The sequence below is a fragment of the Bombina bombina genome, chromosome 6, assembly GCF_027579735.1.
Source record: "Bombina bombina isolate aBomBom1 chromosome 6, aBomBom1.pri, whole genome shotgun sequence".
In the NCBI taxonomy this organism is placed as follows: domain Eukaryota; kingdom Metazoa; phylum Chordata; class Amphibia; order Anura; family Bombinatoridae; genus Bombina; species Bombina bombina.
The window spans coordinates 635,454,909-635,474,911 of NC_069504.1; the positions used below are offsets into that span (position 1 = coordinate 635,454,909).

The following is a 20,003-nucleotide window of genomic DNA, read 5'->3' on the forward strand; positions in this document are numbered from 1 at the left end:
GAGAGTGAGATAACTGGGAAAACTTAAGATCAAACATGGTGGCAGTCATAACATTATAGAAACTCATAGGGATTTAGAAAAAATTGTTTTTTGAGATAATTTACAGGAAAGGAAGACAAAATAAATAATGAAAGTATATTGCAAAGTTTTTTTGAAACTACACAAACATTTTTCAATATTTTACAATGTCATACTGTTTAATATAATTTTAATGACAATCATGAACATCTATTCAGATGGTCATGTTTTTTCTAAACTTTTTTCTTAGTGTAAAAATATACACTAAGTTATAAAAGTTTAATTAAATAAACAATTGTGTTTGTTCAAATAGGAGTATGTGCAAGGTCAAAAAGCCATACAAAAACAACATTAATTACGCTAAAACTATTGTGAAACTTATTTCTGGTAAGAAATTTCGTTTCAAGATATCTAGCAAGTTGCATGTTTTAGACACTGCATAAAACTCGCTCAAGAACCTGGTCTTAAATTGGACATTCATGCATAAATAATATGATACCCATTTTTGGCCCATTTATAAAATGATTTTTATTAACAAAAGACACGGAATACACATATACATGTACAGGAATACATTTATTACAATTCTATTACAAATCTGTTCACTTCAGCTAGGTATGCAGGTTTTAAATAGTCTTTCAACTCTTCTTTACTAACCCACACATAGTCGCCTTTTATATTTTTTGGTGTAAGTTCATTACCTTTAAGTAATGCTTTAAAGAAAAATACTTTGGCTCCCAAAGAGTCCTCATTTCGCAAAGCCTTGGGAAATTTGTACTTGAAAAATCCACATGGAGCATTCCCTAAGAAATGGGCTTGAATTTGATTGTCTGTAAAATTAAAAAAAAAATATTTAAAAAAATATAAATTTTTTTTGTAATAATAAATACCAACAAATTAAAAATATATGCAAGGAAATATTTTTCTTTGTTTTCAAAGGAATTTAACAGAGTTTTGTTGTGTGCCTGAAACTAAATATTTTATATTAAAAAGAGACAGTAAACACATTGTAATTACTATATATTCCTGTTGTGTTGCTATAGATTTAATAACAAAACAGACGAAAGTAATGTTTTTCAAACAAACAAGTGATGCAATTATTTTTCAATAGCTAGACTATAGCCAACCACAAATTTGCCTTATTTGTAGGGTCCAATCTGGGCTTTAGTCTGCAGACAAGGCAAGCAACGCTCATAAAGTTAGTATAAAGTACATTGTTTTGTAGTTGTCTGATAAAACCCAATTAGATACATATAAGTAGCATAGTTAGCATTGAGAAGTCAGCAGAGTGCATTTCAAGTCCAAAAGATTAAAAAAAAAAAAAAAAATATTTCTAAAGGGTTAAATACATGAAAAGGGGGCCAAATAAATAATGCAACTATATTGCAATATAGTTTCATTGCACATTATATATATATATATATATATATATATATATATATATATATATATATATATATATATATAGACAATACTTGAGGAAATGATGAAACCAAATCAGTGCAAATCTGCTGAAATAAAGATAATTTACAAAGAACCTTTTAATGGAATTAAAGTTAATGCAAAGTTAAGGCTAATTGATAAAGTAAAACGATAGAAGTTAAAAAATGAATGACACTTTCATTCATGAAATAGTTAGTATATAATTATCTTCAGAGTTATTTAAAATGAAACTCTATACGTTTAAAAACTGAAGCTCCGGTCGCCATTTTCAGCAATTGATTGACAGATTACTCATCTGCAATCAACTAATCGTTGTTCCCCCCCCCCTCAGGGCGTTCAGCCCCTTTGCACAAACGTCACGGCCTGGGGGAAACAACGATTAGTTGACCGCAGATGAGTCATCTATCAATCAATCAATTGCTGAAAATGGCGACCGGAGCTTCAGCTCTTAAACGTATAGTGTTTCATTTTAAATATCTCTGAAGAAATGTATATACTATTTCATGAATGAAAGTGTCATTCATTTTTTAACTTCTAATCGTTTGACTTTATCAATTAGCCTTAACTTTACATTCACTTTAAAGCAGATATATGGTTTTTAAAACTATCCACACTACCTTACAATGCCATTTGTGTTTATTACCTGAAAATGACCTATATAGGGAACTATTCTAATTTTTTTTTATATATATATGGACTCAATCTGACACTATTAAAATTAAACATGATTTAGATAGAAAATGCAGTTTTAAAAGACTTTCCAATATAATTTCATTGAACCAGCATATACCACCACTGATTCAAATTAAAATACTTATTTTGTAGATCGATAGCACAAGTCCATATAAAATAAGAGATATTAAAGGTTGGTCATGCAGAAGGGTGAGGATCTGATACCGGAACTAAAGGGGGCTTAAGACAGTGGGTAAACAGACTATATGGAAACAGGTCTCTGAACTGACTGCTCCCTTATATTGGTGAGCTATACCCCCGAGTGACCTTATAACCTTTGTATTTTATTACATTTCAATAAATTATTTATTACATTTTAGTAAATTATTGAAAGCATCTGATCCTGCATCTTGCCGGTGGGTTTATTGTAATGCTCTCAGAGCTGGATTTTCGGTCTAGAAGATGCGAGTATTCCATTGATTCCATTCGATTGATATCTTCATTTACAGCGTCATGCTATGAGATCTGTTTTTTCTTACTTTTGAGGATACCTTTGGGATAACAGCTGAAGATATTATTTTGTGCTATCCATCTACAAAACCACAAAATAAGTATTTTAATTTGAATCAGTGGTGTTAAACGGTGGATCACTTTTTATTTCATTCTTGTGTTCACTATTTAAAAAAAACAAAAAAAAAACATTGTTACAAATTGTGTTAACCATACTTTTTATTGTTAATATAATTTCATTGTCAAATTGTGCAGTGTTTTTGTACACACACTTTCTGAGGCACCAGCTACTATTGGGCATGTGCAAAAGTTCAGTGTAGACATATATGGATGTCACTTGATACAGGGTGCCAGAAAATGTAAGTATATTTTGAAATTCATCAGAAAAAATAAAATCTACTGCTCCTTTAAAATTGAGAGTGCCATTGCATTATCCGTTTTATTATGTACTTGTTGATTACTCAATTCTACTGTATTTAATGGTTCTTTAAATGTTCTGCAGAAGTTCTAATATCACTAGAAAAGATTACCTGACACGGTAGACAAAGCGCGTTCTGCAGTCTGTCTCATAGTTTCTCCACTTTGCCACTCAATTTGAGGAAACATCCAGATCTCATCATTGCCAATCTTTTCTTTAACAAGTAGTACAAGGTTGTTCTCTAGTTTCCTGTTTAATGAGGATTGGTCAGTCTTCTTATCTGCTTCTGTCATAAATGAAAGGAAAAAGCATATAAAATTTACTAATCATTTTTACATAAATTCATATAAATTTCTTATGCAATTTAAAATGAAGTTCAACAATAATGGCAACATTCCCCAAACAACAAATACTATTAACTAACAAGCTCGCAGTACAATAAAGTTAGGTGCCATATTGCCTCATTTAAAGGGCTACCAAAGTCAAAATTAAACGTTCATGAATCAGATGGAACATCATTTTAATCAACTTCCCAATTCACTTTTACTATTTAAATGTGCACCTTTTTAAAATGCACACTTGATGAGGCACCATGTCCTACTGAGCATGTGCAATAGTTATAAACGTATATGCATTTTGTGATTGGCTGATGGCTGTCACATGATGCAGTGGGAAGATGAATGGAAGTTTGAAATGTGTCAAAAAATAAATAAAATTCTACTCTATTTTTTTATCATGCCTTTGTTGAATATGCTGAGTTTAATAGTCCTTTAAGATGGCTTTCCAAACAAACACAGGAGACAAGTGAAACCATTCACATAAGTAGTATCATCCACATCTCAATCACATAGCAATAAGGCACACAACTCTAAATGCAACAGTAGTGCTTGCACATGGTAGTATTGTGTGTGCATGACCTGTGGTTTAGTGCCAGGGGAAGCATGAGGCCAACAACACTAGCATAGCATTGTAAAAGTCAGTACCCAATGACATGCCCAGTGGATTTGGTTACACACATGCCACTACACCCAGCCTATGGCACAGATAAAATACATGTAACAGCACAAAAGCATAACACAATGGACAAGGAGGAAACCCTGGATCCTAAGATTTGAGAAAATATGCAATAGTAGTGTTTAAACCCCAGTTAGAAGACAATCAGGGTCAGCCCTTCATATACAGACCTGAGGATGGCAGTGCAACCTGTATACACAGCACAGTTTTGTTTTTTTCTACATAAATTAAATTTTTCTCTTAAATATATTTTCTGGTACCGTAAACATTCTCTTAAATTATAAAAAATTTTTGCTTTTAAATATTTGGACTAACTCCTAAAAGTAAAAAAAAACAAAACAAAAAAAAAAACAAACAAACATTGTGTGTGTATGTAACAGTGCTTATCGGAATGTGAAACCATTCATTACTAAATTTTCTTAACTTTGGTTTGCTTTCACAGAATTCTTTAAAAGGGATAGTGTACCCTACATTTTTCTCCCCTATATATTTTTTCCAATAATCCATTGTACCTGCTGGAGTGTATTCAATTTATAACAAACAGCTCCTTTTACTTTACTTTGGCATTTGAAATGGCTGATTTTGCCTGCATTATCCCTACTTAAAACAAAGATGTGTAAACATAGCAGAAATTACACTCCCAGTAGGAAGCAGAAGGGTCCTGATGATCCAAAGCTCTCCTCGCTCAGGTGCATTGCAAGAGCTCTAGTGAAATTCTTAAAAGGCAGAAACTTTCACTGTGAACAAGAATCACAAAACAAAGGCGCCTCCTAGTGTGATATAGTATGGACAGATGAATTATATGATTGCCAAATGAATACTCACAAGTGGAGCAGCACCCAATTGTGCTAAATCAGACATACTGGGAACTTGAAGTGTCCCAGCTCACTGGCACAGCAAGGCTACTGGTCACCCCGGTGTCTTCAATGGGTAAAAAAGCTCGGACTCTCAGATATATTAAAGGGACACTGCACCCAAAAATTTTCCTTTGTGATTCAGATTGAGCATGAAATTTTAAGCAACTTTCTAATTTACTCCTATTATCAGATTTTCTTCATTCTCTTGGTATCTTTATTTGAAATACAAGAATGTAAGTTTAGATGCTGGCCCATTTTTGATGAACAACCTGGGTTGTCCTTGCCGATTGGTGGATAAATTCATCCACCAATAAAAAAGTGCTGTCCAGAGTACTGAAACCAAAAAAAAAAGCTTAGATGCCTTCTTTTTCAAATAATGATAGCAAGAGAACGAAGAAAAATTGATAATAGGAGTAAATTAGAAAACATAATTTATGCTTACCTGATAAATTCCTTTCTTCTGTTGTGTGATCAGTCCACGGGTCATCATTACTTCTGGGATATAACTCCTCCCCAACAGGAAATGCAAGAGGATTCACCCAGCAGAGCTGCATATAGCTCCTCCCCTCTACGTCAGTCCCAGTCATTCGACCAAGAATCAACGAGAAAGGAGTAACCAAGGGTGAAGTGGTGACTGGAGTATAATTTAAAAGATATTTACCTGCCTTAAAACAGGGCGGGCCGTGGACTGATCACACAACAGAAGAAAGGAATTTATCAGGTAAGCATAAATTATGTTTTCTTCTGTTATGTGTGATCAGTCCACGGGTCATCATTACTTCTGGGATACCAATACCAAAGCAAAAGTACACGGATGACGGGAGGGATAGGCAGGCTCATTATACAGAAGGAACCACTGCCTGAAGAACCTTTCTCCCAAAAATAGCCTCCGAAGAAGCAAAAGTGTCAAATTTGTAAAATTTGGAAAAAGTATGAAGCGAAGACCAAGTTGCAGCCTTGCAAATCTGTTCAACAGAGGCCTCATTCTTAAAGGCCCAAGTGGAAGCCACAGCTCTAGTGGAGTGAGCTGTAATTCTTTCAGGAGGCTGCTGTCCAGCAGTCTCATAGGCTAAACGTATTATGCTACGAAGCCAAAAAGAGAGAGAGGTAGCAGAAGCTTTTTGACCTCTCCTCTGTCCAGAGTAAACGACAAACAAGGAAGAAGTTTGGCGAAAATCTTTAGTTGCCTGCAAGTAGAACTTGAGGGCACGAACTACATCCAGATTGTGTAAAAGACGTTCCTTCTTTGAAGAAGGATTTGGACACAAGGATGGGACAACAATCTCTTGATTGATGTTCCTGTTAGTGACTACCTTAGGTAAGAACCCAGGTTTAGTACGCAGAACTACCTTGTCTGAGTGAAAAATCAGATAAGGGGAATCACAATGTAAGGCTGATAACTCAGAGACTCTTCGAGCCGAGGAAATAGCCATCAAAAACAGAACTTTCCAAGATAACATTTTTATATCAATGGAATGAAGGGGTTCAAACGGAACACCCTGTAAGACGTTAAGAACTAAGTTTAAACTCCATGGTGGAGCAACAGCTTTAAACACAGGCTTGATCCTAGCTAAAGCCTGACAAAAGGACTGGACGTCTGGATTTTCTGACAGACGTCTGTGTAACAAGATGGACAGAGCTGAAATCTGTCCCTTTAATGAACTAGCTGATAAACCCTTTTCTAAACCTTCTTGTAGAAAAGACAATATCCTAGCGATCCTAACCTTACTCCAGGAGTAACCTTTGGATTCGCACCAGTATAGGTATTTCCGCCATATTTTATGGTAAATCCTTCTGGTAACAGGCTTCCTAGCCTGAATCAGGGTATCAATAACCGACTCAGAAAAACCACGTTTTGATAAAATCAAGCGTTCAATTTCCAAGCAGTCAGCTTCAGAGAAGTTAGATTTTGATGTTTGAATGGACCCTGTATCAGAAGGTCCTGTCTTAGAGGTAGAGACCAAGGCGGACAGGATGACATGTCCACTAGATCTGCATACCAAGTCCTGCGTGGCCAAGCAGGTGCTATTAGAATTACTGATGCTCTCTCCTGTTTGATTTTGGCAATCAATCGAGGAAGCAGCGGGAAGGGTGGAAACACATAAGCCATCCTGAAGTTCCAAGGTGCTGTCAAAGCATCTATCAGAACTGCTCCCGGATCCCTGGATCTGGACCCGTAGCGAGGAAGTTTGGCGTTCTGGCGAGACGCCATGAGATCTATCTCTGGTTTGCCCCAACGTCGAAGTATTTGGGCAAAGACCTCCGGATGAAGTTCCCACTCCCCCGGATGAAGAGTCTGGCGACTCAAGAAATCCGCCTCCCAGTTCTCCACTCCCGGGATGTGGATTGCTGACAGGTGGCAAGAGTGAGACTCTGCCCAGCGAATTATCTTTGATACTTCCATCATTGCTAGGGAGCTTCTTGTCCCTCCCTGATGGTTGATGTAAGCTACAGTCGTGATGTTGTCCGACTGAAACCTGATGAACCCCCGAGTTATTAACTGGGGCCAAGCCAGAAGGGCATTGAGAACTGCTCTCAATTCCAGAATGTTTATTGGAAGGAGACTCTCCTCCTGATTCCATAGTCCCTGAGCCTTCAGAGAATTCCAGACAGCGCCCCAACCTAGTAGGCTGGCGTCTGTTGTTACAATTGTCCAGTCTGGCCTGCTGAATGGCATCCCCCTGGACAGGTGTGGCCGATGAAGCCACCATAGAAGAGAATTTCTGGTCTCTTGATTCAGATTCAGAGCAGGGGACAAATCTGAGTAATCCCCATTCCACTGACTTAGCATGCATAATTGCAGCGGTCTGAGGTGTAGGCGTGCAAAAGGTACTATGTCCATTGCCGCTACCATTAAGCCGATCACCTCCATGCATTGAGCTACTGACGGGTGTTGAATGGAATGAAGGACGCGGCATGCATTTTGAAGTTTTGTTAACCTGTCTTCTGTCAGGTAAATCTTCATTTCTACAGAATCTATAAGAGTCCCCAAGAATGGAACTCTTGTGAGAGGAAAGAGAGAACTCTTCTTTTCGTTCACTTTCCATCCATGCGACCTTAGAAATGCCAGAACTAACTCTGTATGAGACTTGGCAGTTTGAAAGCTTGAAGCTTGTATTAGAATGTCGTCTAGGTACGGAGCTACCGAAATCCCTCGCGGTCTTAGTACCGCTAGAAGGGCACCCAGAACCTTTGTGAAGATTCTTGGAGCCGTAGCCAATCCGAATGGAAGAGCTACAAACTGGTAGTGCCTGTCTAAGAAGGCAAACCTTAGATACCGGTGATGATCTTTGTGGATCGGTATGTGAAGGTAAGCATCCTTTAAATCCACTGTGGTCATGTACTGACCCTCTTGGATCATGGGTAAGATTGTCCGAATAGTTTCCATTTTGAACGATGGAACTCTTAGGAATTTGTTTAGAGTCTTTAAATCTAAGATTGGCCTGAAAGTTCCCTCTTTTTTGGGAACCACAAACAGGTTTGAGTAGAACCCTTGTCCTTGTTCCGACCACGGAACCGGATGGATCACTCCCATTGTTAACAGATCTTGTACGCAGCGTAGAAACGCTTCTTTCTTTATCTGGTTTGTTGACAACCTTGACAGATGAAATCTCCCTCTTGGGGGAGATAATTTGAAGTCTAGAAGGTATCCCTGAGATATGATCTCTAGTGCCCAGGGATCCTGAACATCTCTTGCCCAGGCCTGGGCGAAGAGGGAGAGTCTGCCCCCTACTAGATCCGGTCCCGGATCGGGGGCTCTCGGTTCATGCTGTCTTTGGGGCAGCAGCAGGTTTCCTGGCCTGCTTGCTTTTGTTCCAGGACTGGTTAGGCTTCCAGCCTTGCCTGTAACGAGCAACAGCTCCTTCCTGTTTTGGTGCAGTGGAGGTTGATGCTGCTCCTGTTTTGAAATTCCGAAAGGGACGAAAATTAGACTGTCTAGCCTTAGCTTTGGCCTTGTCTTGAGGTAGGGCGTGGCCCTTACCTCCCGTAATGTCAGCGATAATTTCTTTCAAACCGGGCCCGAATAAGGACTGCCCCTTGAAAGGTATATTAAGTAATTTGGACTTAGAAGTAACATCAGCTGACCAGGATTTTAGCCACAGTGCCCTGCGTGCCTGTATGGCGAATCCTGAGTTCTTAGCCGTAAGTTTGGTTAAATGTACTACGGCCTCCGAAATGAAAGAATTAGCTAGTTTAAGGACTCTAAGCCTGTCCGTAATGTCGTCTAGCGTAGAGGAACTAAGGTTCTCTTCAAGCGACTCGATCCAAAATGCTGCCGCAGCCGTAATCGGCGCGATACATGCAAGGGGTTGTAATATAAAACCTTGTTGAACAAACATTTTCTTAAGGTAACCCTCTAATTTTTTATCCATTGGATCTGAGAAAGCACAGCTATCCTCCACCGGGATAGTGGTACGCTTAGCTAAAGTAGAAACTGCTCCCTCCACCTTGGGGACCGTTTGCCATAAGTCCCGAGTGGTGGCGTCTAATGGAAACATCTTTCTAAATATTGGAGGGGGTGAGAACGGCACACCGGGTCTATCCCACTCCTTAGTAACAATTTCAGTTAGTCTCTTAGGTATAGGAAAAACGTCAGTACTCGCCGGTACCGCAAAGTATTTATCCAACCTACACAGTTTCTCTGGTATTGCAACAGTGTTACAATCGTTGAGAGCTGCTAAGACCTCCCCTAGTAGTACACGGAGGTTCTCCAATTTAAATTTAAAATTTGAAATATCTGAGTCCAATCTGTTTGGATCAGAACCGTCACCCACAGAATGAAGCTCTCCGTCCTCATGCTCTGCGAGCTGTGACGCAGTATCAGACATGGCCCTAGCATTGTCAGCGCACTCTGTTCTCACCCCAGAGTGATCACGCTTGCCTCTTAGTTCAGGTAATTTAGACAAAACTTCAGTCATAACAGTAGCCATATCTTGTAATGTTATCTGTAATGGCCGCCCAGATGTACTAGGCGCCAAAATATCACGCACCTCCCGGGCGGGAGATGCAGGTACTGTCGCGTGAGGCGAGTTAGTCGGCATAACTCTCCCCTCGCTGTTTGGTGAAATTTGTTCACATTGTACAGATTGACTTTTATTTAAAGTAGCATCAATACAGTTAGTACATAAATTTCTATTGGGCTCCACCTTGGCATTGGAACAAATGACACAGATATCTTCCTCTGAGTCAGACATGTTTAACACACTAGCAAAAAAACTTACAACTTGGTTATAATCTTTTTTAGCAAAAAAACGCACTGTGCCTCAAAGAGGTACTAACGATTAAATGACAGTTGAAATAATGAACTGAAAAACAGTTATTGCATCAAACTTTAAAACAACACAACTTTTAGCAAAGGTTTGTTCCCATTAGTAAAAAACAACACTAATTAAATTTGTACATAAGAAAACAAAACAACGTTTTTTATACACAGTCACTATAAGAATTCTCACAGCTCTGCTGAGAGAATTTACCTCCCTTCAAAGAAGTTTGAAGACCCCTGAGATCTGTCAGAGATGAACCGGATCATGCAGGAAATATAAAAGTAGCTGACTGGAATTTTTTGATGCGTAGCAAAGAGCGCCAAAAACGGCCCCTCCCTCTCCCACACAGCAGTGAAGAGAAACGAAACTGTCACAATTAAAGCAAAAAAACTGCCAAGTGGAAAATAATGCCCAAATATTTATTCACACAGTACCTCAGCAATGTAAACGATTCTACATTCCAGCAAAAACGTTTAACATGAGAATAGTTATTAAAAGGATTAGTGACCTTTAACACAGTAGTTCCGGTGAAATACCATCCCCAGAATACTGAAGTGTATACATACATGTCATTTTAACGGTATGGCAGGCTTTTCTCATCAATTCCATTCAGAAAATAAAAACTGCCACATACCTCAATGCAGATTCATCTGCCCGCTGTCCCCTGATCTGAAGCCTTTACCTCCCTCAGATGGTCGAGAACAGCAATATGATCTTAACGACTCCGGTTAAAATCATAGTAAAAAATCTCTGTCAGATTCTTCCTCAAACTCTGCCAGAGAAGTAATAACACGCTCCGGTGCTATTTTAAAATAACAAACTTTTGATTGAAGTCATAAAAACTAAGTATAATCACCATAGTCCTCTCACACATCCTATCTAGTCGTTGGGTGCAAGAGAATGACTGGGACTGACGTAGAGGGGAGGAGCTATATGCAGCTCTGCTGGGTGAATCCTCTTGCATTTCCTGTTGGGGAGGAGTTATATCCCAGAAGTAATGATGACCCGTGGACTGATCACACATAACAGAAGAAAGTATCTTAAAATTGCATGCTCTTTCTGAATTACAAAAGAAAAAAAAATTTGTGTTCAGTGTCCCTTTAAAAAGTACACAATTTAATGGTATATAAAATAATGACTCTCATAATTAAAAAAACACAGATAGCAACGCGTTTCTCAGACTACTGTCTGTTTCATCAGGCTTCTGTTCACAAACAGAGTACTGGCTTAAATAATGCAAATAACCAATCCCTATCCTTAATCGGCTGACACACCTCTTAGGTGTATGTGTGCATAATTGATCTAATTACTAGTACTGAGATAATGTGCAGCCAAACTCCATATTGCCGACATCATTCTACACTTGTAAACATAATCATTAACAATACATATCTATAACACTCAAATACAACTATATATAACCTTGATGTGAGTATCATGTTAGCACAGAATATTGTGTCACTAGATATAGTCTCTTTTGGAACCCAATACAATTCTTATGTTTTTTCTAAAAAGTTTATGATGTTGTCTCTTGTTATACATTCACTAACTTGTGTAATGCATTTTCACTAATAATATACTATCTACCAATTGCTGTCAGGAATTATACAAACTGGTTTTATCGTGTGAATTTGCTAATGGATGATAGCTGCTCTATACAACGATGTAAGACGAATTTACTGACATATGAATTTATTAGTCAGTCCATTATAAATAATACCGGATTACAAATGACTCCGCTTTGTTTGTGGATTTCTAATGAGGAAGTACAAATTTATAATTAAACCATATGCTCGATGTGAATGAGGAATACCGTGTTCATTAATACATATGTAAATATTGGTATTAGACTCAATCGTGAAAGGATACAGTAGTAAGCTATACCTTGATGTTCTCAGGTGATTCGCATATACCTACTTGGGAATCATCTAGTTGTAAACAAAAGAACATTTCCATGTAAGATACACCGACGCTGGCGTGTAACCTATTAGGGCTCAGTTTGTGAGATTACTTTTTAGTCACATGACTATTCAAGTCGCGTCAAAATGTAATGCTCCATCTAGGGAGAGCCTACGTCTGTCTAGGATTATGTTGGGATATATGGCATATATGGCACTATGCTAATATATAGGGGTGAGCCAACTCTGTTAATAACTATAAATAAATAGAATGATACAATGATATAATTAATAAATGGGGGTGTACTGGAATTAAAGTGATAAAACACAAAAGTCTATCGATATATGACTTATATAGAGGGATAGATTAAATCTTAAAAACACAGCTACTCAATGAATAAGGACTAATTGGGGAAGTCACTATTTAACAATGTGTGTGGCCACATAATCTATGTATAATTACTGAACTGATATATAGTGGGGGAAAATAAGCCTTAATTAATAAATACATTATGAAAGTGAGGGATAATTATTAATGTGTCTAAGATATCACTATGTGTGATAATATAAATAGTGTGATAAAGTTTAATACTCATTTAAAATATAGTGGGGAAATGCGGATTTGAGTTGGTCTAATAATAAATAAACAAACTAAGGAATTCAAACCTCTATAATAATAGTGCATCCTTTATACCAGGGGTGTAACCCAGTGTGCATAAGTGGTAGAATACTCTAAACTCATAGAAGATCTGAAAGACCAAGTGTTAATCTGTATACCTATTTAGGGGTAACATGAAAGTGTTAGTATATGTATAACTAAGGGAATGTTTAATTCAAGTGGTACTTGTGAGTTCTAAAATAGTGTTATCTAATGGGTAATATTAATGATGGTGAGATAACAATATCTCTCTGTAAGGCCTGATAACCACATTATCTATGTTTAAATTTAAATAAACCCAATTACATTCAAAATGTGAGATAAGCTGATCAAACAGAGACAAAAGAAATGACAAACACAATGTCCCATTCTAGTGGAGGTAATAATAAAATTATGTGAAGGATTATGTATCCGCCCCTCTCTATACTAAACTGTGAGGCATAATTAGGATACATACATATATATGCCCAAATAACTACAATATCATATGTTGCATAAGGATACAGTGGTAACATGAGACTCATAACAGGGTGAACAAAGTGGGATAAAGCTTGGATTATATTTACATCTTTTAAAATGCAGCCATATCTATGTTTTCGTTTAACCCTCCTGGAAAGAGGGTATCAAATTTGTAAATCCAGTAGGTTTCCCTCTGGCAGAGGCTTTTAAACCTATTGGTACCCTGTTTATAGGGAATCCTTTCCAGAGGGGTAATACGAAATTGGCAATTGGAACCAGAATGGCACCGAACATGATGTCTGGAGACACTATGTTTCAGGCTGCCTTTATCAAGATTCCTAAAATGCTCACCCCATCTGCTTCTCAATTTCCTGATTGTCCTGCCTAAATATTGCAACCCACAAACACAGGTAAGTAAATATATTACATACCTAGAGCTGCAGTCCAATCTATCTTTAAGTTGATAAGTGTATCCTGAATTGGTGGAAGTAACACTAGTCACCCCATGTGTTATATATTTACACATATTACATCTTTTAATTCTCATCTAAAAGATCCTTTATGTGGATTATTGCTGTTGTTGGGGGCTCCTATCTTGGGTATTTTTTGGACATTATAATTTTACTGGGGGCTATTATTGTTATACTTCAACAAGGGGCATTTCTGTATTTGAAGGAGAGACAAGCCCAGTGCAATATAACACTGTATGACATGGCAGTTATGCTGCATTTACACTTTGTGCTTTCTATTTTAGATTACTTTACACTTTGGATTATATTTTATTACATTTAAACTTTACACTTTATATTCTTTATTTTATTTTGTATATATCAGTGGTTTTAAGATTGTGATTTTACAAATCCTGATTCGGTTTTCACAGTTTATGTGTAACTTTAACAAAATTAGGCTCATACGTTGTATATTTATGTGTAGGTTTTACAATTGTTCTTTGTATTTTTGTATTTAAAATTAAACAAAAACTGACAGCTTCAGTTTCCCAGAGATAGATTACTTTCTATGGACCTGATAAGCAAAGATTCTCTAGTCTGGAGAGAAATGATTGAGCAGAATTCAGTGGCTGAACTCACTGAATTATACAAGAAAAGAGGTGAACCTGGAAATCCCAGAGAGATGCCTTCCATAGAAAGCATTGAGGCTCTCTTAGATACAAAATTTCACAGGGGAGAGAGAAGGTAACTGGAGAACACCTGGGGCTGATATCAAGACTCAGGTTGCGTCAATTACAAATTCAATTGAAATGTTTTCACTACAATTTAACTTGATTTTGCCTATAGTTTAGTATGCACTACTTTTCTATCAGTTAAATAAATATTGTGAATTTTGAGCAAAACTTCACCTGCATACAACGGGTGAAAAAACAAAAACACAAAGGAAACCCCAGTAAAACCAGCTTGTTTACAGTATTTTACAAGACTTGTGAGAGAGCTCAGATATAACACTGGAAACTTCCATGCTTAGCCAAAGGACTCCCCTGTTCTTCCCATTTTCTGTGTTTTATTTTACAATTGAGAAAATACAATGTGCAATGTAAGATATAAAAGATACACAGAAACATACTAATTTATTAAAGTAACAAGAACTTTCAAAACAATCAAAATTTGCAAAATCACTGCTTGATCTAAATCTAAATGTATTAAAATAGAAAAAAGAAAGTACAAAGCTTAAATGCAATAATACTGAAAGGACCCAATCTGAAGTGTAAAGTACTATAACATATAATGCGCAGTGAAAGTGTAACAAAACTCTCATATTATGTAGTGCTATATTGCACTGGGCTTGTTTGTACATAAATAAGAGAGATCTCACAGTGCTGGAGAGTTCCGCCCCTTCCTTTTTTGGAGTATTCAGTGAGTTCAGCCCGTGAAACCTGCACTACAATTTCTCTCCAAGCAGGAAATTCTTTGCTCATCAGGCCCTAAGTATTGGGTTTTGAGTGTATGCAGAAAGTGATAAAATAAGGATATCTGACTTCCCTGCAAGCTCCACCCATTTTGATGGGTTGTGGTTTCAAAGAATAAAAATTTCATACACAAAAAAAACTTGAATGACCAATTTCTCATATTTTATACTCTGCAGCTGGCATACAAAGTCATTGGAAACACATTAAAGGGACATGAAACAATTTTTTTCTGTCATATTTCAGACAGAGCATGTGATTTTAAACAATTTTCTAATTTACTTCTGTTATGTAATTTGCTTCATTCTTGTGGTATCTTTAGTTGAAAATGATACCTAGATAGGCCCAGAAGCAGCAAAGCAATACTGGGATCTAGCTGCCAATTGGTGGATGCATACAAATGCCTTTTTTAATTGGTTTAATATCAGATATGTTTTGCTCCAAGTAGTGCATAGCTGCTCCTTCATCAAAGGATACCAAGAGAATGAAGAATATTTGATAATAGAAGTAAACTGGAAAGTTGTTTAAAACCACATGCTTTATTTGAATTATTTTTTTCCCCATGTCCTTTTAAGGTAAAAAAACAATTTTACAGTACACTGTCCCTTTAAATCTGAATTTCATAACAAATACATAGGTACCAGTTATTCGGGGTGCCATTTTGAAATCACGGCTTTTCTGTTCCCAGATATCTTCAAGATCTTGAGCCAATACAATCTCTTTATTTTCATCTTCGTCATCTGATTCATAAATATCAGACTGTTTCTTCTTTATACGTTCTTCATCTTCCATAACACGAAGTTCATGGTCGGAATATAAACTCTTCTCTAATTCTATCTATTTATTTAAAAATAAAAAAAAATCAAGAGTAAATGCTCTTAAAACATTAATATAACAGTTATACTTGCCAGTAAACAACCCTCCCCCAAGGCGTGTGGACAGAGCTGCCCACTCCCCTTTTTACATATAAGTGGCCACCCCTCAAGAACCACCTCATCCTCTTCCTAGATAAGCACAGCCAAAAACGTGGACTAGTAAAAAGTGGTAGGGAGCCTCGTAAGTATTATCCAGGGACATGGGCCAAGATATAGAAATTGCCTATATTTTTATGCTAATTTCTAGATATCTTGGCTCTCCCTGGTAATACCAGTAAACTGAATATAAAGCTGTAATAATCATATAAAAATATGGGTGGGGAAAAATAAAAAAAATATAAGATTTCATTTAAAATAATAATTTTGCACTTAAAACCTAGCAGAAGCAGATCCGTGCATGTTAAGTCTATACTGTAAAAACAAATGCATAATAAGACTAGACCACAGTAAAATGAATCCCTCAGGCATAGCACCTGCCTCAAAAGCCCAAAATACTTTAATTGTGCTTGCGGAAAATATCCTAAGAATATCCAAAAATTGCGACCTAGAGGGATAGTGAGATCCTCTAGTAATGGGCAGTAACACTTCCTACAATACACTAAATGCAAGTCTGTCAGCAATCCTACTGTGTGATCAGCCCGCACTGTGTGGAACACATGGTGCTTACATTTCTGTGTGGCTTGCTCTGGGGTTATTTAGCACCCCTCAGCAGAAATAGGACTATTGCACCTTAAAGGGATAGTCTAGTCAAAATTAAACTTTCATGATTCAGATAGAGCATGCAATTTTAAGCAACGTTCTAATTTCCTCCTATTATCAACTTCTTTGTTCTCTTGGTATCTTTATTTGAAAAAGCAGGAATGCAAGCATAGGAGCCAGCCAATTTTTGGTTCAGAACCTGGGTCACGCTTTATGATTGGTGTCTAAATGTACCCACCAATTAGCAAGCACTACCCAGGTTCTGAACCAAAAATGGGCTAGCTTCTAAGCTTAATTTCAAATAAAGATACAGAGAGAGCAAAGAAAAATTGATAATAGGAGTCAATTAGATAGTTGCTTACAATTGCATGCTCTATCTAAATCACGAAAGCTTAATTTTGACTTAACTGTGACAGAGGAGGCGTCTGAAGTTGCTGTCAGACACGGAGGTCTCAGCCCGCCCTGGAAAGGAAGGAGAGAGAGGAGGAAGGTGGTGTGAGGAACTGAAGCTAAGATGGCTATGCACCATGTGAGTTAAATACAAAGTATGGACACCCTGGATCTTGACACTAAACAACAGGCATTCATGTGTGTCTAGTTTAGTTATTTTAAAGTTGTTTTTATAAAAAAAGTTCAGTTGTTTCACCAATTAAAAATGTGCTCATCAAGCAAGGAAAAGTCCTATCCCTACAGCTTTCTCTCTGTTCTTCCAGAGACAGTTGGGATGAGGTTTGCAAGGGAAATACATGTGTACACACAAAGGAAAAGGTGTTTGTGGATGATACTACTTTGTGAAACATCTTAAAGTAGGACAAGCCTAATTACTTTATTTTATACACCAATAGTATGTGCAGTCTGTGTATCTATGTTGGAGTCTGTATGGCTATTAATTTATGGTCAGCAGACCAGATTCTCTGCAGAATACGGACCTGTGCAAAATAATGTATTTACTGCAGCTTCAACCTTACTAGTTTCATCCCAAAGTGCAAGATGGCCTGTATTGCTTTCAATGTTACTGTGCCCTCATATGCCTCCTGCTTCCTCTGCCAGTGTTACTTGCTTCACATTTACTTGGTATACTTGTTAATGGTAAAAGAAAATTACACTTGGGTGCCTAAGTTTATGTTAAAGGGACAGTCTACACCAGAATTGTAATTGTTTAAAAAGATAATTAACTCCTTTACTACCCATTCCCCAGCTTTTCACAACGAACATTGTAATATTAATATACTTTCTAACATTTAAACCTATATTTCTGCCTGTTTCTAAGACACTACAGACAGCCTCTTATCACATGCTTTTTTATTTGCTTCTCACAACAGGAGACTGCTAGTTCATGTGAGCCATATAGATAACACTGTGCTCACGCCCGTTGAGTTATTTAAAAGTCAGCACAACACAGCACTAATTGGCTAAAATGCAAGTCAATAGATAATACATAAAAAGTCATGTGATCAGGGGGATGTCCGCAGATAGCTGTGCCAAACTGGGGAATGCGTAATAAAAGGATCATCTATCTATTAAAACATACATTCTGGTGTACACTGTTCTTTTAAATCACATTATTATTATTGTTTCTTGCTGCAGAGCGAGTGCACACACAAACCTTATCAAGATCATGATATCAGATGTTTACATTGCAGAGCCTTACACACATCCTGAGAGCCAGGGTGTATCATCTCCTAAAATGTTACTAAGGCTCTTAACTTTCTGGATTATTCAACATCTATATACAAATGCCCCTTCATGGGTTCTAAAAATTATGTATCTGGCTTCTCAGTATTCAGTATCAGTTGAATCTTAAATTACAAATAAAAACTTCACCCCTGCCATGAAAAAAGTAACCATGGGTGTCCATCCTCAGGCCCAAATGCAACCATTCAACCCTTCATTGGTTTTAAATTTGCTTCCATTGACCAAAGAGAATAGATTATATAGATGATACAGTGTGTGTATGTATGTGTGTATGTGTGTATGTATGTATGTGTGTATGTATGTATGTGTGTATGTATGTATGTGTGTATGTATGTATGTGTGTATGTATGTATGTGTGTATGTATGTATGTGTGTGTGTGTATGTATGTATGTATGTATGTAAAACAATATTAATTGTGAGGGGGTGGAAGTCTAGGAGAGTTCCTACACTTTTTTTTGTAGGACTTGAGCCCTGGATCTGCCATACAAACATAAAAGGAACGCACCATATCAAAAAGAAAAAAATCTTCTGAGTATCTGAACAAAAAGATGTAAGAAATGTCAACTGATTTTTTAAAGATCTGAAAAGTAGTCAGGATCAGCCCACAAAAAAAATAGCTTTGTCCTGTGATAATCCTTGAAAATCAGACTGATATAATGGTCGCCAGAAAGAAAGAGTCAGTAAGAGACCTCGCAAGTGGTGCTTGCATGAATGCTACTAGAAAACAAGTAGTAGAGGTCCCAAAATGGCATTGCTATTGTTAAGAAGAAAAATATGAGCAAAGCCCTGAAAAATGTAAAGATTAAAGGGATATTAAACCCACATTTTTTTCTCTCGTGATTCAGAGATAGTGCTTGCAATTTTAAGCAACGTTCTAATTTACTCTTATTATCATTTTTTCTTCATACTCTTGCTATCTTTATTTAAAAAGCAGGAATGTACAGCCTTGAAGCCGGCCCATTTTTGGTTCAGAACCTGGGTTACACTAGTGAGCGCTATCCAGGGTGCTGAACCTAAAATGGGCCGGCTCATAAGTTTTACATTCCTGCTTTTTAAATTAAGATAGCAAGAGAACGAAGAAAAATTAATAGGAGAAAATTAGAAAGTTGCATGCACTATTTGAATCATGAAAGAAAAAAATTGGGTTGAAACTACAAAAACCTGGGTCTTCTACCAAACATTCTAGTAAAAAAAAAATCTAGCCAGTAACAATCATGTATAAATTCAAGCAACTTGGATAAACTAATATGGAACCATGAAGGAATTGTGCCAAATTATCTAAACTTGAAAATGTATAGATAATAAATTAGGAGCTGCAGACATGCAGCAGTTGAAATTTACACCCACTGGGATTTTAACCGTATAAGCTCTACACATAACAGATTATAGGGGGCTGTAAATTTCAGCAACATTACTGGACAGTCACAACCTCAACTATCACAAACCTAAAATCCCTTCTCCCAAAGACAGCAGCTCCCAATTACCTTAGAGGAACATGGAGCAGCAGCATTGCTAGGCTGGGGAGGGGAGAAGAGAAGGGTAACCGGCAAACTCTTTTCTTTGCCTTAGGTCAGTGCTATAGACTGCACTTATAACTAACTAGG

The 20,003-nt window shown here is 37.1% G+C and overlaps 1 protein-coding gene across 1 annotated transcript in view; it reads right to left on the reverse strand.

Annotated features, from left to right (window-relative positions):
* Window positions 1-575: 575 nt before the first annotated feature.
* The window catches only part of MRPL46 (mitochondrial ribosomal protein L46), a 41,856-nt gene continuing 22,428 nt past the window's right edge, over window positions 576-20,003 (reverse strand). The window contains exons 2-4 of the mRNA XM_053717654.1: window positions 15,771-15,966; window positions 3,174-3,347; window positions 576-848 (exon numbers count right to left, since the gene is read on the reverse strand). Coding sequence (XP_053573629.1) covers window positions 598-848; window positions 3,174-3,347; window positions 15,771-15,966 — 621 coding nt within the window. The 3' untranslated portion in view covers window positions 576-597. The remainder of the gene's footprint in view (window positions 849-3,173; window positions 3,348-15,770; window positions 15,967-20,003) is intronic.